At 31.2% G+C, this 25,169-nt stretch overlaps 3 protein-coding genes across 3 annotated transcripts in view; all 3 read right to left on the bottom strand.

Annotated features, from left to right (window-relative positions):
• The window catches only part of LOC129745090 (uncharacterized), a 167,398-nt gene extending 161,978 nt beyond the window's left edge, over positions 1-5,420 (bottom strand). Inside the window, exon 1 of the mRNA XM_055737925.1 lies at positions 4,953-5,420. Coding sequence (XP_055593900.1) covers positions 4,953-5,095 — 143 coding nt within the window. The 5' untranslated portion in view covers positions 5,096-5,420. The remainder of the gene's footprint in view (positions 1-4,952) is intronic.
• Positions 1,623-2,256, bottom strand: LOC129745089 (adult cuticle protein 1-like). The gene is made up of 2 exons (XM_055737923.1): positions 2,217-2,256; positions 1,623-2,143 (listed from the first exon to the last, which is right to left on the bottom strand). Exons 1-2 carry the CDS (start codon positions 2,220-2,222, stop codon positions 1,700-1,702), a joined length of 450 nt encoding a protein of 149 aa, XP_055593898.1. The 5' UTR covers positions 2,223-2,256; the 3' UTR covers positions 1,623-1,699.
• Positions 5,421-21,031: 15,611 nt separating the features above from the next.
• LOC129741269 (uncharacterized) lies at positions 21,032-21,557 on the bottom strand. Its single transcript, XM_055732983.1, has 2 exons — positions 21,552-21,557; positions 21,032-21,490 (listed from the first exon to the last, which is right to left on the bottom strand). The coding sequence occupies exons 1-2, from the start codon at positions 21,555-21,557 to the stop codon at positions 21,032-21,034; spliced, it is 465 nt and encodes a 154-aa protein (XP_055588958.1).
• Positions 21,558-25,169: the final 3,612 nt, after the last annotated feature.

Raw genomic sequence — 25,169 nt, 5'->3', positions numbered from 1 at the left:
GCCGTTCCCAGATCTAAGCTGGACGACGACTACTGCCGGAGATAGAGATCGAAAAGAGATAATTATATACATTAAATTTAAATGAAATAATTTTGGGCATTTAAATAAAAGTTAGGAGAATAGCAGATTTTTTTCCGTGTAGCAGTTCAGGATGACTCAACTGCTAAACATCAAACTGACACATGTCACAACAAAAGATCGAGATGGCTACATTGCCTCAGATGACGTGGCCCAATCAGATGCATCGGCTTTGCCGATCTCTAATTCAGGCGGAGTTTATATAAGGCATAAGCACCGATTGGCCGGCCTTTTTGATACCTTGGAGTTCGCGTCCGAAGTGTCGTCCAATCGTTGTGCGCGCATTTTATCTCGCCAACATCCGTTTCCGTCAACCAAGCGTCGTTTCCGTTTTGGGACCTTGGTTTAAGTGCTCAGTTTGTTGAGTGAAAGGCACTGTGCAAACAGATTCTAGTGCCCGCTACTCCAAGAAGATTGGACAGCCGTCCGTAACCATATGGTTCAGTACACGCCGTCCGTCAACATACGGCAGGACATTCCAACCTACAACCATTGCCGGATAAGGATTCGAGGTCGAGATAACTTCCGCCCTAACGCAGAAGGCAGACAGAGGGCCAAACGAAATCAGCGATCGTTGGTGAACTGGGCCGAAGTTCACGGACAGCGATCCCACGTGGTACCACGGCAGTGATCCCCGGGGCAACGAAGTGTCCAGCAGCAACAGCAGCAGATGGTCTAAGCAGTGAGTCGAAAAGTGTTTATTTTCCTAATAAAACTCTATTTTTCTTTTAATTTTTAAAGATTTTGCGAATACTGAATTATTTTGAAAATTACGTAGAATATACCTTATCTTTATTGCCCCTTTAAAAATTTGTGTAAAACTTTACTTGCATGCACCGAAAGAATTAAAATACGGGTTTTAACTGGGTGGGAGGAATCAAGGTCGAACAGGTGAGTGAGTGTTTCCCTAACTACGACGAGCCGACCCTGAGATTGACTGGAGTCCTGAGCTAGTCGAAGGCCTAGTTTCAAGTTCATAGTTCATATGGCAAGAAGAATTTATTGGTGTTGCGAGAGAGCGCGTATCGCGTATTGATGATCGTTGGTGAAACTAGCAATCGCTAGTGTAGAGTGTAGCTTTGTAAGAACTTGACTGAGATAGTAAATAAAAATTAACTCTATTCATCCACTGAAACCTGCGTTGTTATTTAGTTTTCAACGAAGATGGTTGATTATTTTAGAAAAAAAACTTTATTGTAGCTTTGAAATTTCCTCAACCAAGTCTCGTAAATTATTTCCAATCACAACATTACTATTCCTGGCTACAGCTTAACGGGTTCTGGGAACTTTTGGAAATAAGGGAGAAAACAGCAGCAGAAAGAACAGAAACAGTAGTTCAAATTAAAATCCAAGCCATATGTACATAACTGCTCAAGGAGCTTTTTCCCATCGAGAATATCAAAGGTTTCGTTGAACCCAAGAGTTTAAAAACCCTTCAGAAGGAAGATCCGTGTAGGAATGCAATTAAAAACGTAATAACGCATGAGGGAAGAATTCTTTGAGTGATTCGAGAAAACAAACTGAAAAATTCAATTCCTCCTAATTTATTGTCGACAGTTTGCAATTTTTACAGATTTATACACATGACCGAAAGACTTTGGCTATTAAAGTTTCAACAGATTTACAGAGTTCCTGGGGCAGCGGCCAGGTTCAGGGACTTCTGGTTGACGATGTGTCCGGCCAGAGGGGCCTTGTGGACAGCTCCACGGTTGGCGGCAACATAGGTGGCCTCCTGGTGGTGGACTGGAGCAACGGCCACGGCATGGGCATGATGACCGGCCCAGTGGTTGTTGTAGGCAACTGGGACAACATTGACAGCAGCTGGGACCTGATGGTGGTGGACATTGTGGTGATCCCAGTGTCCGCTGCTGTAGGCAACAACTGGAGCCTGGTGGTGGATCCATCCATGGTGCTGGTCATTCGACTGGACAACGGTTGGTCCATGGGCATGGTGGGCAGCATAGGTCACAACCGGGGCAACGGCCACTTGGTGGGCATAAACCGATGGAACGTAATGGGCGTTGGCAGCGACGGCAAAGGCCATCATGACTACAGCTGCGATGCACTGAAATTTGAAAAACCAACAAAAATATTATTTTTCAAAAAACTTTGATGGTTTTGAAAAAATCAAAACTTACCTTCATGATTGCTGATTTGGGTTGTTGGTTGTGATTAGGTTGAACTTGAAAATTGGATTGATTTAGGAGCATCTATGAAACCTTTTTATATCCCAACTTAGTTCTTCCAACTGACCGACATCGACGTACTGATTGGTAACATTCTCTTTTTGACACACCCCCAGAGAAGTTTTTTCGGCGAACAAATCGAAAACAAACAATGATTACAGATTAAGTCGTTTCTTTTTCTAGTACCCACTGAACGAGTTTGGTTTTTTTTAGCTTGACACAAAACTTGATCACTTCCTGGTACTCGACTGCCATCTTTTAAGACAATCAACAGTTAAGTGTAGAAGAACTAATCGTTACTATCCCGATTACTCCTTGATCCAGTTTCAGAACATCGTACATATATCAGACGCCTCGATAGGCCAGACCAAAAAAAAAACTTCCACTGAAAAGTAGTGTGTCGATTGGTTTTATTTTTCTTATTCTTGTTAATTCGAGCCATTTGTTTGTTGTGCACTGATTTAAGATGAAAAGTTGACCAAAAAGATACTTTTGAAGCATAAGTTTAGCTAGGTATCATTGACAAACAAGTTTCTCACGGTCGCCATATTACAGTAGCTACTAGCAAAGTAAAATGTATGTTATAAAAATATGGTGAATAAAGAGACAATTTTCTGCCAAACTAGTTAGAAATTAAAAAATTAAAAACTTTGCTTTGCTGACAGATAATTTGGCAAAAAACGCATTTGTTTTCTATCGGATTCCGTCCGATAATTTGTTGAACTTGTAAGAAAGATACTCACGGTTCTAAGTCGTCGTTTGTTGCCATAAATGGTTCGACAGTGCTCCACAGAATAAACCGAATAATAACACACCCAACGAGAACAATCTTGCAATAGCAACTGTATTTTGAGATAGATCTAAATGGACCGAATGTGTTGTCAACAAGCATTGCATTGCAACAAATTGTTACTTCATTGATATGTAGGTACTCGGTCACACGTGTCTTCAAGAAGCATAACGTGTGTTGACTTGTAAGTAAAAATCGAAACGATTAGAATATCACAAATTTTTCTGGTCAAAAATATTTTTCTTCAAGTTGTAGTTATCTTTATTTAAGTCTTTTTAATAGAATTTTCACAAATATTGATAAAAAAAAACATTACTAAAATCGAAAACTTGCAACAGCCCTACCGGCAAAAGCTCCGAGAGGGGAACGCAATTGCCAAAACCCTTGGCTAGGACAAGAATTCTCTTGGCCTCTCAGGCTAGGGTTCAATGCCAAATCGAGTATCGATAAAATAATTTCCTAGCAAAAACAAACAAACAAAAAATGCTGAAGTGATTTCTGCGAGCCGATATGTCTGGCCTGCAAAGAACTTGCGTGGGTTCCACCGGAATAGTCGGGATTTTTATGACGGGCTTTGCCGAATTCCTGTCCTGAGTCGGGAATGACATATGCAGTGGTTCACATGTGGATTGTTTTTCGTACCCACTAAATCAATCCGCTGGGTGGGAAATTGTCGCAGAGCGTTTGTGGCGATGGAAGTATTTTTTTTATTAGGTCTTAAACATGTTTTATGGCTTGTCGTCAACAAATGTGAGCCTGTTACAGAAATATTCCCTTCGAAAGGAACTTCCATATGAAAACAGTACATACTTCGTCTTCTGGATAAAAATAAAATATGTTTTTGATTTTTTTGCGAATTTCCAGAAAAAAATGTAAGGTGACAATTGGTTGTCCAACATTTTTTGTTACTTGCAGTAAACTTTTGAAGTTCCCATAGCCAATTCCCCCAAACGAAATCTGTTTGGATTCGATGCCCAAAACAACTTTCACAGTGTTGTTATCGTTGAGTTGAAAGCTTTCGCATATTTCGGGGTCATATATGAAAAATTGTGGGCTGTGCAAATTTCATGTAGGTGGTAAAGTGTAACATTCTACACGCGACATGTCCCTGGGTTGAAGCAAGAAAATTCCTTTCCCATTTTCCGGATGTAAACAGGCCGGCGTCCCGCGACGAGTCATGTAAATCGCGTGCTTTCCTGTAAACGAAACAACGACGACGACGAGACAAGATAACAGAAACGCTTTCATATGACAACCCTTGCGATGTGGGTGGAAAAAAGGAGAAAAAAAGGGGGAGGTGCAGACGTTTGAATCTGTCTACCAGCCAATCCTTTCTTGGATTGTCAGTCAGCTGGTAACTATTCCTGTCAAGATCCGACTTCTCTGTCCCGGTCTGAGAGACGGTTCAATGGACTCGAACACGGAATGCCGGCAGCAGCCTTCGGGAAAAGGACGAAGAAGAAAATAAAAATAGGCAATATTATGGTTTTGGAAATGAATGCTTCAAAACTTTCAGAAGAAAAATCCCGCAAAAACACTAATAACCAAGTTCTCACGGTCGCCATATAACAGCAGCAAAATATTTGCAGTAAAGTAAGAATAACTAAGATACAATACACTGTCAGAGGTTAATGAACTATATCTAGAGCATAAGAAGTTCTTGTCTTTGTAGATAAACAGAAGTAATAACAAAATTTTCATTTTTTTGCAGATAAAAAATTAGTCCCTATAAAGGTGCCCCTAACAAATATCTAGAAATCTCATCATAATATAATTACACAGCCTTCAAGCCTTTCAACTTCACCAACAAATCATTTTCCCATTTATAATATTTTTCCACAATAGTTATAAAAGAAAAAAGCAACATAACCCCCAAAGTACCTTTCAATTTTACCTACCCACGAACTGCTGCTCCCATCATCCGGATTCCGGCATAGGCCGACATCCAGGTGCCGACCTTGAGCGTATCCTGGCCGCCATTCCGTTGAGCCTCTCGACCCAGCAACTGATCGAAGGTTCCCCAGAAAGTGCTGGCATTCATCGCCGTCGATTTTGTTTGGTTTTTCCCTTTGTCGATTTACTGTCAGTCACAAAACCGAAATGTCACTGAAATCGTTGTCAATTTTTCCCGGCACAATCAATTGTCGTCGTCCGCACTCCGGTTATTGGAAGTGGATACAAATTGCCTGCCGAAGAATGGGGGTGTTTTTATTGACCACCGGCAATAATCGCGCTGCACTTGAACGGGACCTTGTCAAAGAACTCCGAACTCCCAAGGCCGTGACAGTGCGTGAAACGTTTTATTTTTATCAATTTCATCACTGCCACTTGGGGGCAAAAATCAACTCACAGAGGCTACGTCAGAGTCGGCACATCAAACCTAACAATGATAAAATCGATGTAATAAAATTAATGAGGAGAAACCGGAGCCAGACAAAATTATTTCAAACTAGTTGATCGAAACAGGAATTATTCACAATATTTCAGAAAATAAAATACAAACAAAAGGATTAATCATAAATTCCTCTGATGCAAATTTTAACTTTCAACTTTCAACTCTCAACTCTCAACTATCAACTCTCAACTCTCAACTCTCAACTCTCAACTCTCAACTCTCAACTCTCAACTCTCAACTCTCAACTCTCAACTCTCAACACTCAACTCTCAACTTTCAACTCTCAACTCTCAACTCTCAACTCTCATCTCTAAACTCTCAACTCTCAATTTATGTAATTTATGTAATTTACGCCATTTTGTAATTTTTGTAATTTTTGTAATTTTTGTAATTTTTGTAATTTTTGTAATTTTTGTAATTTTTGTAATTTTTGTAATTTTTGTAATTTTTGTAATTTTTGTAATTTTTGTAATTTTTGTAATTTTTGTAATTTTTGTAATTTTTGTAATTTTTGTGATTTTTGTAATTTTTGTAATTTTTGTAATTTTTGTAATTTTTGTAATTTTTGTAATTTTTGTAATTTTTGTAATTTTTGTAATTTTTGTAATTTTTGTAATTTTTGTAATTTTTGTAATTTTTGTAATTTTTGTAATTTTTGTAATTTTTGTAATTTTGTAATTTTTGTAATTTTTCCAATTTTTGAAAATTCTGTCATTTTAGTAATTTTAGTAATTTTAGTAATTTTTGTAATTTTTGTAATTTTTGTAATTTTTGTAATTTTTGTTATTTTTGTAATTTTTGTAATTTTTGCAATTTTTGTAATTTTTGTAGTTTTTGTAAATTTTTAATTTTTGAAATTATTGAATTTTTTGTAATTTTTGTAATTTTTGTAATTTTTGTAATTTTTGTAATTTTTGTCATTTTTGTAATTTTTGAAATTTTTGTAATTTTTATGATTTTTGTTATTTTTGTAATTTTTGTAATTTTTGTAATTTTTGTAATTTTTGTAATTTTTGTAATTTTTGTAATTTTTGTAATTTTTGTAATTTTTGTTATTTTTGTAATTTTTGTAATTTTTGTAATTTTTGTAATTTTTGTAATTTTTGTAATTTTTGTAATATTTGTAATTTTTGTAATTTTTGTAATTTTTGTTATTTTTGTAATTTTTGTAATTTTTGTAATTTTTGTAATTTTTGTAATTTTTGTAATTTTTGTAATTTTTGTAATTTTTGTAATTTTTGTAATTTTTGTAATTTTTGTAATTTTTGTAATTTTTGTAATTTTTGTAATTTTTGTAATTTTTGTTATTTTTGTAATTTTTGTAATTTTTATAATTTTTTGTAATTTTTGTAATTTTTGTAATTTTTGTAATTTTTGTAATTTTTGTAATTTTTGTAATTTTTGTAATTTTTGTAATTTTTGTAATTTTTGTAATTTTTGAAATTTTTGTCATTTTTGTAATTTTTGTAATTTTTGTAATTTTTGTAATTTTTGTAATTTTTGTTATTTTTGTAATTTTTGTAATTTTTGTAATTTTTGTAATTTTTGTAATTTTTGTAATTTTTGTAATTTTTGTAATTTTTGTAATTTTTGTAATTTTTGTAATTTTTGTAATTTTTGTAATTTTTGCAATTTTTGTAATTTTTGTAATTTTTGTCATTTTTGTAATTTTTGTAATTTTTGTAATTTTTGTAATTTTTGTAATTTTTGTAATTTTTGTAATTTTTGTAATTTTTGTAATTTTTGTAATTTTTGTAATCTTTGTAATTTTTTTAATTTTTGTCATTTTTGTCATTTTTGTAATTTTTGTCATTTTTGTAATTTTTGTAATTTTTGTTATTTTTGTAATTTTTGTAATTTTTGTAATTTTTGTAATTTTTGTAATTTTTGTAATTTTTGTAATTTTTGTAATTTTTGTAATTTTTGTAATTTTTGTAATTTTTGTAATTTTTGTAATTTTTGTAATTTTTGTATTTTTTGTAATTTTTGTAATTTTTGTAATTTTTGTAATTTTTGTTATTTTTGTATTTTTGTAATTTTTGTCATTTTTGTCATTTTTGTAATTTTTGTAATTTTTGTAATTTTTGTAATTTTTGTAATTTTTGTAATTTTTGTAATTTTGGAATTTTTGTAATTTTTGTAATTTTTGAAATTTTTGTTATTTTTGTAATTTTTGTAATTTTTGTAATTTTTGTAATTTTTGTAATTTTTGTAATTTTTGTAATTTTTGCAATTTTTGTAATTCTGGTAATTTTTGTAATTTTTGTTATTTTTGTAATTTTTGTAATTTTTGTTATTTTTGTAATTTTTGTAATTTTTGTAATTTTTGTAATTTTTGTCATTTTTGTAAGTTTTGTCATTTTTGTCATTTTTGTAATTTTTGTAATTTTTGAAATTTTTTAATTTTTGTAATTTTTGTCATTTTTGTAATTTTTGTAATTTTGGTAATTTTGGTAATTTTGGTAATTTTTGTAATTTTTGTAATTTTTGTAATTTTTGTAATTTTTGTAATTTTTGAAATTTTTGTAATTTTTGTAATTTTTGTAATTTTTGTAATTTTTGTAATTTTTGTAATTTTTGTAATTTTTGTAATTTTTGTAATTTTTGTAATTTTTGTAATTTTTGTAATTTTTGTAATTTTTGTAATTTTTGTAATTTTTGTAATTTTTGTAATTTTTGTAATTTTTGTAATTTTTGTAATTTTTGTAATTTTTGTAATTTTTGTAATTTTTGTAATTTTTGTAATTTTTGTAATTTTTGTAATTTTTGTAATTTTTGTAATTTTTGTAATTTTTGTAATTTTTGTAATTTTTGCAATTTTTGTATTTTTTGAAATTTTTGTAATTTTTGTAATTTTTGCAATTTTTGTATTTTTTGAAATTTTTGTAATTTTTGTAATTTTTGCAATTTTTGTATTTTTTGAAATTTTTGTTATTTTTGTCATTTTTGTTATGTTTGTAATTTTTGTCATTTTTGTCATTTTTGTCATTTTTGTCATTTTTGTCATTTTTGTCATTTTTGTCATTTTTGTCATTTTTGTCATTTTTGTCATTTTTGTCATTTTTGTCATTTTTGTCATTTTTGTCATTTTTGTCATTTTTGTCATTTTTGTCATTTTTGTCATTTTTGTCATTTTTGTCATTTTTGTCATTTTTGTCATTTTTGTCATTTTTGTCATTTTTGTCATTTTTGTCATTTTTGTCATTTTTGTCATTTTTGTCATTTTTGTCATTTTTGTCATTTTTGTCATTTTTGTCATTTTTGTCATTTTTGTCATTTTTGTCATTTTTGTCATTTTTGTCATTTTTGTCATTTTTGTCAGTTTTGTCATTTTTGTCATTTTTGTCATTTTTGTCGTTTTTGTCATTTTTGTCATTTTTGTCATTTTTGTCATTTTTGTCATTTTTGTCATTTTTGTCATTTTTGTCATTTTTGTCATTTTTGTCATTTTTGTCATTTTTGTCATTTTTGTCATTTTTGTCATTTTTGTCATTTTTGTCATTTTTGTCATTTTTGTCATTTTTGTCATTTTTGTCATTTTTGTCATTTTTGTCATTTTTGTCATTTTTGTCATTTTTGTCATTTTTGTCATTTTTGTCATTTTTGTCATTTTTGTCATTTTTGTCATTTTTGTCATTTTTGTCATTTTTGTCATTTTTGTCATTTTTGTCATTTTTGTCATTTTTGTCATTTTTGTCATTTTTGTCATTTTTGTCATTTTTGTCATTTTTGTCATTTTTGTCATTTTTGTCATTTTTGTCATTTTTGTCATTTTTGTCATTTTTGTCATTTTTGTCATTTTTGTCATTTTTGTCATTTTTGTCATTTTTGTCATTTTTGTCATTTTTGTCATTTTTGTCATTTTTGTCATTTTTGTCATTTTTGTCATTTTTGTCATTTTTGTCATTTTTGTCATTTTTGTCATTTTTGTCATTTTTTTTCAATTTTTGTCATTTTTGTCTTTTTTTGTCATTTCTGTTTTTTTTAAGTATTTTCAATCCATTTTCAATCAGGAAGTTTTTTATACTTTGTCAAGTTTTAGTTCTATAAGCATTATATCTTACAGGTATCTTATTTAAATTCTGAAATATTTACGTGCAATAGATAAAATCTTTATGATTTAGATTAGATTATGGATTTAATCAATCAATGTCAGGTGTAAAATTCACAAATATAAGTGTTGAACAGAAACTAGTACACAAGTCAAACCTATGAAAGATTTTGAACAGTATCAGAGTATTTTTTTAACATCTTGTCATCGATACTTTCAAATCCAACTTCGACTAGACTAGCTCATCTTTCCGTGAGCACATGTCATCCACTTTTGAACCAATATGCGTTAAACTTGCATAAAAAATAATCATTAATTAACTCTCAACAACTCACACCCATCACTGATTCTTAAGCGAGCTCAATTGCATCCGATGAATTTTAAGCTGCTCACGAGGAACGATGACATGGAATAAATATCCTTGGACAAAGACCAAGCTAAACCATTCTCTTCTTAATGCTCGACTAGCTAGCTGTTGAGCTCAGTGAAGTGAACCAAAAATGATTGTTGCTTCTTGTTTGAAATTTTTCGATTTAAGGTGCCACGTTTTCCAAATTTTAAAAGAATATTTGAACTTGTCAAACTCTTGTAAACACTAAACTTTCCCCATGTAGCTTTCGTTGTAAAAGTCAAACGTTCTGGCACCTCAAGAACTGAAAAACGTATGACATCCGATTTAATGATTCCACATCCCACTTGCTCGAGAAAACTTTCACTGTAAACATGAAAAAACGAACTCGCGTATTCCAAGAATTCGCACCGTACAAAACCGTGAGCCCAGCCTATTCGTTACAACTTTTCGAGCACGACTGAAAGTCAGCAGCCATATGGGCATGCCACCCCCGCCCCAGAAAAAAGGCAGATGTATACTACATTCTTACTTACACTCCTCAGCAGTGCCTCAATGTTTTTCCCAACCGATTGCTGCCAGCTTGGGGCGATGAAGTCTGAAGGAGAAACCCTCTCTGAGCCACGCACCATGGAATGTAAGAACAGGGTACTACTGTCAGGAAAATGTGGAAAGCCCCTGACCTGGCCTAAACTGTATGAAATTTGACTAGCAACAACGAGACATGGTTCAGTCAGACGAATGAAGCGTCAAGGAGGTGGAAAGTGGAGGGAAAACTATTTCGGCCTTTTACATGAGAAAACACCGGTCGAGACGAGTCGAGTCGACAGATATTTTCACTCCCTTCGTTCTGCCGCACACTTCATTCATCATTGCAATGTGCTTGAAAGAGGGAAATGCTCAGATCCGTAAAAAACAGCTACAAAAAAGGCGGTGAGGTGTTGCGTGTTGGGAAGTTCACTGGGAAATTCCATCAGACCGGTGTATCACCATAAATGTTAGATTGAGCTGATATTTTGTAAAGATAGAACAATTTTTTTTAATAAAACCTACGCAAATTTGAAAGCATTCCCATTGGATTGTTTTGAATTCGTATTGTCTCTTAGAATTTTAATTACATCCTTTAAGTCCTTCATTGCACACATTGGTCGATCTTTATAATTTAGATTCTTTGTATGTAAAAAAATTATAGAGATCCTGTTGAAAACGAGTAATCAACGCAGGTTTCAGTGCTGCAATAGAGTTATCTTTATTCATGTTTTACCAGTCTCGTCATTACACAACAACACAATTCATTAGCGATTGCTATTGTCGCACTCTCCACTTATCATATTCCGTATCCGGGAAAGTACTCATTTTTGAATCAGTAATCCGATAAATCCACTCATTCGCATCTGCCAACACTGTTAACAACATCTTGAGTTGGTTTGCTCTACAGTGTGATGATGTAAACATTTGTACCGTGTACATCATCATCAACTGTAATCAGCAATCATCAATGTTCATTCGCTGTTGTTCTCAATACACGAATTTACCAAAATAAACGGAGAACCAAAACAATGTGTTTCGGTTTGGCGACGGTTCTTTTCCTGTCGGGATACGTAAAATTGTACTGAAGGCTTGGATGATGGTAGTGTAGCTCCACATCACAAGAGTAACCTTCTCTGCGGCTTCCAATCTCCGATACGGGCTAATTCTCCATCTGGAGCTTTCGTACCTTGCCAATCCCGGTTACAGATCCCGAGAGTCCTCCATCCGGCAGTCGGAAATGGAATCACGCTGCTAACCGCAGCAAACTCGTGACGGCGTCGAGAGTAACCCTCTCGAAACCCGACTTTCCGGCAACGAACTCCAGTTGCGCCTTCTGGTCGACCTGTAGCATCACATGGCTACTGCGCTTAAACTTAAGAGTACCCCTCTCACTAACTCATAATTTTCCAATCCAGTCTTATCTAGGCTTATAACCTGTTGAAAACGCAGGTTTCAGTGGTGGAATGGAGTTATCTTTATTCAGGTTTTATCGTCAAGTCTCTCAAAAATAACTAATTACATTAGCGATAGCTACTGACTCACATTTCTCCACTTATATTCCCTAACCGGGAAAGTACTCATTTATCGAAGAGTAGAATGAGATTATGACTCATTATCATCTGCCAACACTGCAGTGTAACAGCTAATCACAATATGAGTCAGCATCGGGTTGCGTGTACGTGCAAGTTTTATCACACGAACAAAAGAAAACTTCTCACTATTTAAACGCTCTTTAAGTGTTTGTTCTCTTGCTCGATTTCAGTTTTGTCGAAGAATATTTTCAGAACTTTTACCACTGACCACACTGACTGACAACTCGATTTCGATTCTTGGCTGCTTGAAAGCTAACGAGCAATGTCGATACCAGAGGCACTTCATTCGATGTTGTAGCCCGGATGGAAAATTGAACCAGATATTTGATAAATATCGATCAATTCAGACTGTTCGAACGGACTGAACAGGTTTAGAACATGCTATTAAGCCATATTTTCATGTGGATAGCCACTTAAATTTTCAGCTAAATAGAATGCTTTACACCCCCAAAATAATTTCCTGTTCCGACGGCCATGACATCTACCAAATTGAGTAATTGCACGAAAGATTTGATTTTTTTTTCAAGATTTGGCAATTCTAATATATTAAGCAAATGGCCTTAAAATGCAGCCAGAGTGTAAAACAAATGGTAAACAGAGAGAGAGATCAAATGGTGTATGCAGCACGATTTCAGGAAAGCAACTACGGAATGACGATTTAGAAATAAAAACTCTATTATATAAAATTCTCTTGTAACGGCGTTTGTAGTACTACTCCTTCGAAATGGCCCAAACGATTCAAATTAAATTATTTTTAGAATATTCTGTAGGCATGCGAATCGGTTTATATCGAATAAAAATAACAGAAAGTGGCATCAATTGTCCATAATAATTCAATTTTTAGTTATTTGAATCAAACTAAAGTCATGGCATCCATTTTTTCGAGATTTTCTTTCCTTTGAGCAGTTTGTTTTTCGTCTCCAAGGTCGAGGCGTCGCGCGTAAACGTCGCGAGAGAATAGTTACCATGGCATAGCATACTAAATAGTGGTATACTGTCAATGCACGTGGTGGCGCAATGAAGCCCCGATGTGATTTTTTTCACATATTAATGAATGACGCCTAGATAAGACCCAGATTGATATTTTGCCGATCGAATCAAAGCCACATGCCTAAATGATTTTAAAAATTTATACTATTTTGATTCCGTGTGATTTAAAGCAGCAGTTGTTGTCTAAAAACATGAATTTATTACTGGTATATGGTATAATGGTATGACTCTTTGCGGAGGTTTAAAAAAAAAAGAAAATTTTTTGAACATGTTTATAGAATTGGTGTTTATTTGAAGGCCGAATGCAAAAAAACTTTTTGATTTTTTGCAAACATAAGTGAAAGTTATCAATAAAATGTACCACCTTTTCATAACAAAGAGTGAGGATATGCATTTTTCGGAAGGATTTAAGAAGGTACACCAGACCAAGTGCAAACGTTCAACATTAACAAAAAATTTTTAAATTATTTCTTTATTTATAAATGGTTGGGCCCAACTCAACTTTTTTTTAAATCATTGGGCATTTAAATCCAATTGGGCACATATGTCCTTTAGGAAAAAAAAGCTGGGATGTGGTTGAATAACAAAAAATCTAAACATATTTTTTTCCTTCCTTTCAAAACCAACCGTTTCTTTGATTAATTGAGTTAAAGTTCGAAGGAATTTAATTTGCATTTTTGCTTGAATAATTAGAAAACGGAGACATCGGACATGATTTTGATGAAAATATGGATAATAATTCAAACTACTTGGAATGGTGAGGATGGTGAACAAAAAGCTGCTTGAAAATGGTTCTAGAAAATAAATATACCATCCAAAGCTAATCGGAAGCTGAAAGTGCTGGGTTAGGCGGAATATTGAGCAAATACTCCAAAAATTGTCCCAATATCCAAAATTATATTTTCATAAAGCTTCAAATGCAATAAATTTCAATAAATGCGAAACTTTTGATTTCAATTTAAACCTTACAGTGAACTCAAATAAAGCGGAGTAAATCAACTAAATGGTTTTCAATAAATGAAATAAAGATATTACCAACGTAAAATCATACATGGAAAAAGTTACAAAAAGTGGATTTTTTAGCACGAGGCTTGCCAAGTTTGGTTGTTACGTTGAGTGTTAAAAAACGGATTTGCAACGGGAAGCTGAAAGCTAATACCATTTGGAAATATTCAAAACATCCGAATTAAAGAAAAGTAATTTAAAAAATTATTCATGTAAGATGCATGTATGATTTCTTGAAGGTAATTTTTTGATAATTTAAGTAAAGATTCCTAGAATTGAGTAAAAATTCTTAGGTTTGATTCCGATAGAATTAAACGGAACAATTCGAGTAAAGGGAAAGAAGGGAAATGTAAAAAAAACTAGGACAAGTTCACGAAAGCGAGTTGATTAACAACTCAACATTTGATGTTCTTTTTAAGTTAAACAGCGAAGAAAAAATGGAAAATCGACGCCAAGTTTAAAATGGTAAGACGAAGTTTACCAGGTCTGCTAGTATTAAATAAAATCATGTCAAAAGTTCTAAGAATAGTTTTCACTTACATAAAGAAAAGGTTTCCAAAATGACACAAAAATCTGTATATTCACAGTAACTCAAGAACATTTTCATCACAAATTTTCGATAATTTTCGCAGATTTTTTTTCCGATTTCTCCGATTTTTGTTGCAAATTCTGTCGTATTTTCGATGGTGTACATTTGATAGTTGAAATTTAGCTAAGATTTCGTGAAAATTTGATGAGCTAGAGTATTTTCAATAAATGTTTATCAAAACAAAATCATTCTATTTGTTTCTGTTCAACATGAAATTTGCATGGAATTGATGGAAAAAGCGCAATGGAAACAATCCAAGGATTTTTGGGCAAAATCACAGAAATGCTTAATCGATTCGTCGTAAAACAAAACAGACTTTCCCTCGTCAACCCTGCTTATAGATGAAGACCTGAGGAAACACAGAGAATTCAAACAGGTCCGTATGATATTTTTTTATGATACCAAGATATCCCAGAAAATGATGAAAATTCATTAGGTGCAAATTTCGAAAGGAGTCAAAATTGTCAAAATTTTCAAAATTTTCATAATTGTCAAAATTGTCAAAATTGTCAAAATTGTCAAAATTGTCAAAATTGTCAAAATTGTCAAAATTGTCAAAATTGTCAAAATTGTCAAAATTGTCAAAATTGTCAAAATTGTCAAAATTGTCAAAATTGTCAAAATTGTCAAAATTGTCAAAATTGTCAAAATTGTCAAAATTGTCAAAATTGTCAAAATTGTCAAAATTGTTAAAATTGTTAAAATTGTCAAAATTGTCAAAATTGTCAAAATTGTCAAAATTGTCAAAATTGTCAAAATTGTCAAAATTGTCTAAATTGTCAAAATTGAAATTGTCAAAATTGTCAAAATTGTCAAAATTGTCAAAATTGTCAAAATTGTCAAAATTGTCAAAATTGTCAAAATTGTCAAAATTGTCAAAATTGTCAAAATTGTCAAAATTGTCAAAATTGTCAAAATTGTCAAAATTGTCAAATTTGTCAAAATTGTCAAAATTGTCAAAATTGTCAAAATTGTCAAAATTGTCAAAATTGTCAAAATTGTCAAAATTGTCAAAATTGTCAAAATTGTCAAAATTGTCAAAATTGTCAAAATTGTCAAAATTGTCAAAATTGTCAAAATTGTCAAAATTGTCAAAATTGTCAAAATTGTCAAAATTGTCAAAATTGTCAAAATTGTCAAAATTGTCAAAATTGTCAAAATTGTCAAAATTGTCAAAATTGTCAAATTTGTCAAAATTATCAAAATTGTCAAAATTGTCAAAATTGTCATAATTTTCAAAATTTTCAAAATTGTCAAAATTGTCAAAATTGTCAAAATTGTCAAAATTGTCAAAATTGTCAAAATTGTCAAAATTGTCAAAATTGTCAAAATTGTCAAAATTGTCAAAATTGTCAAAATTGTCAAAATTGTCAAAATTGTCAAAATTGTCAAAATTGTCAAAATTGTCAAAATTGTCAAAATTGTCAAAATTGTCAAAATTGTCAAAATTGTCAAAATTGTCAAAATTGTCAAAATTGTCAAAATTGTCAAAATTGTCAAAATTGTCAAAATTGTCAAAATTGTCAAAATTGTCAAAATTGTCAAAATTGTCAAAATTGTCAAAATTGTCAAAATTGTCAAAATTGTCAAAATTGTCAAAATTGTCAAAATTGTCGAAATTGTCAAAATTGTCAAAATTGTCAAAATTGTCAAAATTGTCATAATTTTCAAAATTGTCAAAATTGTCAAAATTGTCAAAATTGTCAAAATTGTCAAAATTGTCAAAATTGTCAAAATTGTCAAAATTGTCAAAATTGTCAAAATTGTCAAAATTGTCAAAATTGTCAAAATTGTCAAAATTGTCAAAATTGTCAAAATTGTCAAAATTGTCAAAATTGTCAAAATTGTCAAAATTGTCAAAATTGTCAAAATTGTCAAAATTGTCAAAATTGTCAAAATTGTCAAAATTGTCAAAATTGTCAAAATTGTCAAAATTGTCAAAATTGTCAAATTTGTCAAAATTATCAAAATTGTCAAAATTGTCAAAATTGTCATAATTTTCAAAATTTTCAAAATTGTCAAAATTGTCAAAATTGTCAAAATTGTCAAAATTGTCAAAATTGTCAAAATTGTCAAAATTGTCAAAATTGTCAAAATTGTCAAAATTGTCAAAATTGTCAAAATTGTCAAAATTGTCAAAATTGTCAAAATTGTCAAAATTGTCAAAATTGTCAAAATTGTCAAAATTGTCAAAATTGTCAAAATTGTCAAAATTGTCAAAATTGTCAAAATTGTCAAAATTGTCAAAATTGTCAAAATTGTCAAAATTGTCAAAATTGTCAAAATTGTCAAAATTGTCAAAATTGTCAAAATTGTCAAAATTGTCAAAATTGTCAAAATTGTCAAAATAGTCAAAATTGTCAAAATTGTCAAAATTGTCAAAATTGTCAAAATTGTCAAAATTGTCAAAATTGTCAAAATTGTCAAAATTGTCAAAATTGTCAAAATTGTCAAAATTGTCAAAATTGTCAAAATTGTCAAAATTGTCAAAATTGTCAAAATTGTCAAAATTGTCAAAATTGTCAAAATTGTCAAAATTGTCAAAATTGTCAAAATTGTCAAAATTGTCAAAATTGTCAAAATTGTCAAAATTGTCAAAATTGTCAAAATTGTCAAAATTGTCAAAATTGTCAAAATTGTCAAAATTGTCAAAATTGTCAAAATTGTCAAAATTGTCAAAATTGTCAAAATTGTCAAAATATTCAAAATTGTCAAAATTGTCAAAATTGTCAAAATTGTCAAAATTGTCAAAATTGTCAAAATTGTCAAAATTGTCAAAATTGTCAAAATTGTCAAATTTGTCAAAATTGTCAAAATTGTCAAAATTGTCAAAATTGTCAAAATTGTCAAAATTGTCAAAATTGTCAAAATTGTCAAAATTGTCAAAATTGTCAAAATTGTCAAAATTGTCAAAATTGTCAAAATTGTCAAAATTGTCAAAATTGTCAAAATTGTCAAAATTGTCAAAATTGTCAAAATTGTCAAAATTGTCAAAATTGTCAAAATTGTCAAAATTGTCAAAATTGTCAAAATTGTCAAAATTGTCAAAATTGTCAAAATTGTCAAAATTGTCAAAATTGTCAAAATTGTCAAAATTGTCAAAATTGTCAAAATTGTCAAAATTGTCAAAATTGTCAAAATTGTCAAAATTGTCAAAATTGTCAAAATTGTCAAAATTGTCAAATTTGTCAAAATTATCAAAATTGTCAAAATTGTCAAAATTGTCATAATTTTCAAAATTTTCAAAATTGTCAAAATTGTCAAAATTGTCAAAATTGTCAAAATTGTCAAAATTGTCAAAATTGTCAAAATTGTCAAAATTGTCAAAATTGTCAAAATTGTCAAAATTGTCAAAATTGTCAAAATTGTCAAAATTGTCAAAATTGTCAAAATTGTCAAAATTGTCAAAATTGTCAAAATTGTCAAAATTGTCAAAATTGTCAAAATTGTCAAAATTGTCAAAATTGTCAAAATTGTCAAAATTGTCAAAATTGTCAAAATTGTCAAAATTGTCAAAATTGTCAAAACTGTCAAAATTGTCAAAATTGTCAGATTTGTCAAAATTGTCAAAATTGTCAAAATTGTCAAAATTGTCAAAATTGTCAAAATTGTCAAAATTGTCAAAATTGTCAAAATTGTCAAAATTGTCAAAATTGTCAAAATTGTCAAAATTGTCAAAATTGTCAAAATTGTCAAAATTGTCAAAATTGTCAAAATTGTCAAAATTGTCAAAATTGTCAAAATTGTCAAAATTGTCAAAATTGTCAAAATTGTCAAAATTGTTAAATTTGTCAAAATTGTCAAAATTGTCAAAATTGTCAAAATTGTCAAAATTGTCAAAATTGTCAAAATTGTCAAAATTGTCAAAATTGTCAAAATTGTCAAAATTGTCAAAATTGTCAAAATTGTCAAAATTGTCAAAATTGTCAAAATTGTCAAAATTGTCAAAATTGTCAAAATTGTCAAAATTGTCAAAATTGTCAAAATTGTCAAAATTGTCAAAATTGTCAAAATTGTCAAAATTGTCAAAATTGTCAAAATTGTCAAAATTGTCAAAATTGTCAAAATTGTCAAAATTGTCAAAATTGTCAAAATTGTCAAAATTGTCAAAATTGTCAAAATTGTCAAAATTGTCAAAATTGTCAAAATTGTCAAAATTGTCAAAATTGTCAAAATTGTCAAAACTGTCAAAATTGTCAAAATTGTCAGATTTGTCAAAATTGTCAAAATTGTCAAAATTGTCAAAATTTTCAAAATTGTCAAAATTGTCAAAATTGTCAAAATTGTCAAAATTGTCAAAATTGTCAAAATTGTCAAAATTGTCAAAATTGTCAAAATTGTCAAAATTGTCAAAATTGTCAAAGTTGTCAAAATTGTTTCTAAATTTAGTTTATAAATCGACACAATCTCCTCTTAAATAATACCAGTATATACAAGGGCCGAAAAATTCTGAAGAGGTTTGCGGAAAGACGATGGTGGCAGAAATAGTAACTGCGCGAGGTGTCAGGGAAGGTTTCTGTTACAGCTGTACCAGAAAAATGAAACACGAAAAAAAAAACCGAAACAAAATCATGAACACAGAACACAACGCTTATCGCAAAATGGGCGGAACAAAAGTGATGAGTACTGGTAGGAAGTCATAAATGCCAAACCAGGAAGGCCAGGGGTGTTGCTTGCATGGAAAAGTTTTTTTTGTTTTGAAGTTAATGTTTGAGTTGTTTCAAAAAAGTTTCAATTGATGTTGTAAAAGTAAACTTAATGTGATGTTAATGATCAAAACTCGAGCATGTTCAGATATACATTTTTAATTGCAGTTTTTTAGTCGCTAGGTCAGACTTTCAAAATTCAATTTTTTAGAACTACCCTATTGAAACAATAATATTCCGAAAGTCATAAAAACGGGAAACATGTTTTCATGTTGCTTGGCTATGTTTTGTAATTTTGTTAAATTCAGGGTGCATGGCCAATGGATGAAAACATGAATGAAATAATAATAAAACATTACAAAGATGTTGATGAACTTAATCGTTACAACAATTCAAGCTGACCCAAATAAATGATGGCAAAGGTTGCCCGAAATCGGGTTATCCCTGGCTGAGCACGTGAACTGGCTGAACAATTCAATCAGGTGGTGAATGGCCGCTTTCAGGTGCAAATTCTGAAACCTGCCGTCATTCATCGGTTGCCAGCGTGAAAAAGTAAATAACTGGTAGTCACCTAATTCAACTTCCAGAGCAAAAAAAAAAGGAAAAAAAAATGGGACCAGTTAGACTATTGGTTTTCTTTGGTTTTGATTCGATTTGTGGCAGACGGTTTCCCAAATGGTGTGTTTCTCATAAACTCTTTGCCGAATCGCGTGTAACACGGGAAGCTTCCAGGTGAAATATAGTTGTCACCTTCGTTTGTGGCGCTTCTTCTGGAATTTTCGCTGTCTCGGTTTAGGGTTGACTTATTTTTTGTTATTCTCAGTCGTTTGAGCCTTTTGGCTGTTATTTATCGGTTATTTATTGGTCTATTACTGGTGGTTGATCATGTCATTTTTGGAACATGATTGATGTTTTGGTTCTCAGAGCCATTTTTTCTTTGAAATTTTTTAACTTAACTAGGTATTTGTTTTCAACATTGAGTTGGGAAAAACAATTTTCAAAAAGTGCACTGATAAGCCTGATTTGCGTTTTAAAAATAAACATTTTTGGTTCGATGACTTCTGGACAGTTATCGATTATCAACTCCAAATTTATTTTCAGAAATCTCCTTAAAATGCCTAACGTCATAACCGTTTGGAATTTCCTACTGAATCCTCACAAAAAGGAAAAAAAATTTACCCTGCCCCTCAGATAAAAAAAACATAAGTTGGTACTCACGCATAGAGAACACTGGGCTTCTCCCACCATTGTAAAATTTCCCGACCGGGAAGAAGGTCCTCCTGAAAGTATGCAACAACAAAAACATAAAGGAAACGGCATCCAGGTGATAGTGTAGGTAAAATCATTTCCCCGGCACACGCAACACATCCATTACAAATCACTTTTTAACGCAAAATATTTCAATCATTTTGCATTTTTCGAAAGGAAGTATGGGAAACATATGAAAGCTACCTTCATGTTCTCTCAGCTTGGGTTTGGACTGGTTACGAGAAGTGGAAGCCTCTTGCAGTTGCAATATCACCGGACTAACACTCTAAACCCAGCAGAGGAGCAACTCAACTTCAATTTGTAACGCAAATCGCCGGCTATCAATCTCACGATTTGACAGATATATTGCGAACGTTGTTTGTTTGAATGCACTTTGCCGGCTTTCCACGTAGATTGTTGCGGTTTGCTACGATTTATAACTGTGAGCATGAGGTGATCAAAGATTGATAAAAGAGGCACGTGTGTTTTCAAGTCATTTGAAGTTTTGTGAAAAAAAAGACACAGTAAAAACTTTTCAAATACAGATAAGTTTTCATTTATTCAAAAAAATTATTAAGGATTTAGGCAACAATCAGCTTCTGGTTAACGGCATGTCCAACAAGTGGAGCAACATGAACTGATCCTGGATTGGCAGCAACATACTTGGCAGCAACTACTGGAGCACCGTGAGCAATATAGTTGTTGTATCCATGTCCATAGCCATATCCGGCCCATGGAAGTCCCCATGGATTGACCTTAGCAACGTTGGCCTGAACGACAGTTGGCTTAGCTCCATTCCATCCGTTTCCGTTAACCCAAGCATTGTTATAGACGGAGTTCACTGCTGGCCAGGATCCATGAACGGAGGAGTAAGGATACGAAACCAGACCCTTGGTGTTCCAGTTGTTCCATTCATTCCATCCATTGTTCCATCCGTTGTTCCAGGAGTTCCATCCCAGAGAGTTGATTGGCCACGAGTTCTCTACATATCCGGCTTGGGCAGCAACGGCCAAAGACGCTGCCAGGAATGCGATGAATGCCTATCGGAAACATAAACTCTAAGTCTATCGATTGATTTACAAAATTTTGGCGCAAACTTACCTTCATTGTTACGGATGGTTGAACTTGGGAGCAACTGTTGTATTTGATTTGAGGTGTAGACGATTTTGTATGATTGAAACTACTCGATCGTTGCCTATTTATATCCTGCGCAACGATTTTGAAAGTCGAAACTCAAAAATCAAAAATGAAATGTGTTTCCAATCACTTCCTGGATTTAAGAGTCTAGTGTGTAAATGCCAAAGTACAAAAACGTTCTTCTTAACAAAGGTTTTCTTAGCAGAATCCAACAGTCAGTGAATAGAAAATGGTCGAACTCTTATTCAAATTGAAATTTTTTTTTATTTGACCGCAATGCAATGTTTAGATTCCGGCATCCGTGTATACCTGGCCAGCATGCAACTAATTGAACATTCTTATTACATAGTCAGTTTTAGGAGGAAACACCTTACCTGTCAGCCACATAAAGGATTGGAACCCAAAATTTGTCTAGCCGATACCGGGAATCGAATCCAGTACGCTAGGCATACCAAAACCAGACTCGCGCCAGTCTATCCACTATACCACATCGGGCTTACTATTTGTTTTTATTGCCACAAATAGCAATAAAAATTTTGGAAACATTTCATTCAGTCCTGAATAAGCGCAACGAGTTTTAATTCTTTATGGCACATCAAAATGTTCTGAAAGTTCTAAAGAATATATCTTTGGATTTTAAAAATTGTTCGATTCTTGCAGTACATTTCATGCAAACAAACCTAAACCTAACTTTTACCTCAGAAAAAAACGATGTTATGCAAAAAACAAAAAAAAATAAACAAAATATTTTTTTTTTCTATTCTAGCGTGTTTGACTGTTTAATTCAAGCTGTTCAACCGTAGGATCAGAATAAAAATCGCAAAAAAAAATTGCTTTACGTAGCCGATCAATGTGTTGATTTATTTAACTATGACGAAAACATTTCTTGAAATTTGTGAAAGCTCTATCCAGCAAAACGTGCAATTTTTTAAATAATTTTCAATGAACTCAGATTTCTTATTTTGAAATGTTTAAAGCTTTTTTCATGAAAGACTTAGCTTCTTTTCATGAAAGCAAAACATGAAGCTTAAGAATAAGCAAAACCAATAACTTAAGACAAACTATATTTCAAACTTATTTGAATTTTCTGGATGATGTAACACGCAAAAATAACTTCTTCCATGAAAATTTACATACAAAATTGAATACGAATCAAGAATGAGCCAAATCATCTTAAATTTTACATCGAGGCTTGGTGACCAAAAAGACATCGAAAAAAAGTATGAGAGAAAAAAGTCATTTATTGCAGCTGTCTAATGACCATCATACATGCTCAAAAATAATAAGTTTGACTGATACGATTGAAAATCAATTATAATCTATGTTTCAAATTTATTTTATTTTCGGTAAGTCATTTTTGAATTATTCGTTTCATAGTCATTATATAAAATTATAAATTTAATTCTGATCTAAAAATTTTATTGAAAATTACGCTTAAGCAATTCATTTTGAAAATTTGACTTCTGACTTTTGACATCAGAACCAGTCCACAGAAATAGTAGGGACATATATGTAGGTGATCCGAATTGTAAAGTACATTTCAGACTAGGCTAGAAATTAACCATGATTAAAAAATTTTCAGCTAAAATTATTAATTATCAAAATTTTCCTCTTTTTCATTTCCAATTGAAGGGTTTAAAAATAACATTTTAAATTCATTATTGAAAGTTTAAACTGGCAATATACAGGTTAGATAATGGGTGATTTTTTTTGAATGATCAATTAGAGACTAATAGAATTTAAAATAAAGAAATCTCAATTTTGTTGTTAATACTAATTGCACAAAGCATATACAAATTAAGTTAACCTTGCGCTTTAAAATTTAGCTAAACAACTAGAGGACGAATGACGAAGTTGGTCAAAATCTTCTATAAATAAACAAAATAGAAAATAAAAGAATAGCTTAACAGCTGCTATTTCAAATCATTGTTCGGACTTTGCATTTATTAAAAAAACAAATATTATCGATTCAACATAGATGATTTGAAAAAAAAGTTTTAAAATTTTAAATTTCGAGCTCTGAATATTGGGGGTAGGGTCTAACGGGTAAAAAAAACACCATTTTTACGATTTTTTCTAGAGCTATCGTTTTAACAAATGTATTAAAATTTTTTGCATTACACAAAGCATTGTTAAAAGAACATTTAGCAATTTTTTCATAGAAAAATATTGAAAAATGAGCCGGTGACGGAGCACTTTCGAGGATGCCTTTTAGAAAACAGGATTTGCGGTGGACACTGTATCTCACCACAGAATCATCTGAAGTCAATAAATCTGAGCAAAATATTTTTAATAGATGTTTTTCTGGACCCCAACGTTTTTATTTAACTTAAAAAAAATTTTATGAAATTTTTGTGGCTGTTTGAAGTAAAAACTATGATTTTTCACGAAAAAATCCACCATTTTTTATCTGTAAAATCTCCCCAAAGTAAAAAAAAAAAAGAAAAACGTTGGGGTCTGGTATTTTATATGTAGAAAATATGTTCCAAATTTGAAAAGAATCGGATAAGTAGTTTTCAAATGACGATGTCCACAGACTTTAAAAATGTGCTTTCGAGAAAAACGAGTTTGAAGTTTCTGCTCTTGCTTTCTTGCAGTATAAGATAGGAGGAGATAAAGGCCTATAATTTCTACAGTTTTGCTTCAATTGACTTGAAAATTTGACACAACATTCTTGAAATGTTTTACAATAAGAAAATAAAAAAAATTTAAAAAAATGATTTTTTGAAAGTGTTAGACCCTAACACACACCCCCCCCCCCTTAAAAAAAGGTCCTATTTTATTCGACAAATTTATTAAGTCCTGAATAACAATTTGATGTTTGATTCAAAATATATCTGAAATTCGATTTGATCAAAAACTTTTCGAACAAACCGTAGAAATCCCCGTATTTTAAAAAATGAAGTAAAGGTACTGAATGAAAACATCTATAACTTTTTTTCGCAGAAGATGAAAGTACTTGCGGTCTTGAGAAAGGTTGATAATTGGTTTTAAAACTAAATTTTAAATTTTAAAGGTTTTTTTTTGAAAAATGCAGAATTTTCTTAAATGATTTTTTCTTATTTTCAAAAGTTATTTCAAAAATAAAAACTTATAGATTAAAAACAAATAGCATATTTGGATTCAGGGCACCCAAATAATTCATACTTAGTTCTTCAATTTTTCGAGCTTGTAAAAATAATAATTTTGTGGTCTTGTGTTATTTTTCAATACCCTTTTGAATGTGGAATTGGAATTTTTTATAGCACCATCAAATTTATAATGACATAAATGACTGATTTATTTAAAAAATCCTGTTATAAAGTAATGAATACTAATTTTAAGATTTTTTGCTATCATCAGTACTAAACACCTGTCACATGCCTTTCAACTTTCTAACGTGTAAAATTAGTGCATGAATTTTGATGTTATAATAGTTGGATTCAAATTCTGAGCTTGTTTATTTACACTTCTGAATAAAAACTCATTCTAAAGTTAAGGTTTTGTGTGTCAAGATTCGAGATTCATTACAAAGAAGGTTTATCCAATTTCAATTCTTATCTTACAATTTAAATAAGTTTCAATTCGTGAACGTCATATAGT

The sequence above is a fragment of the Uranotaenia lowii genome, chromosome 2 (genome assembly GCF_029784155.1).
Source record: "Uranotaenia lowii strain MFRU-FL chromosome 2, ASM2978415v1, whole genome shotgun sequence".
Classification (NCBI taxonomy): domain Eukaryota; kingdom Metazoa; phylum Arthropoda; class Insecta; order Diptera; family Culicidae; genus Uranotaenia; species Uranotaenia lowii.
This window is presented reverse-complemented; position numbering and strand designations above follow the sequence as displayed.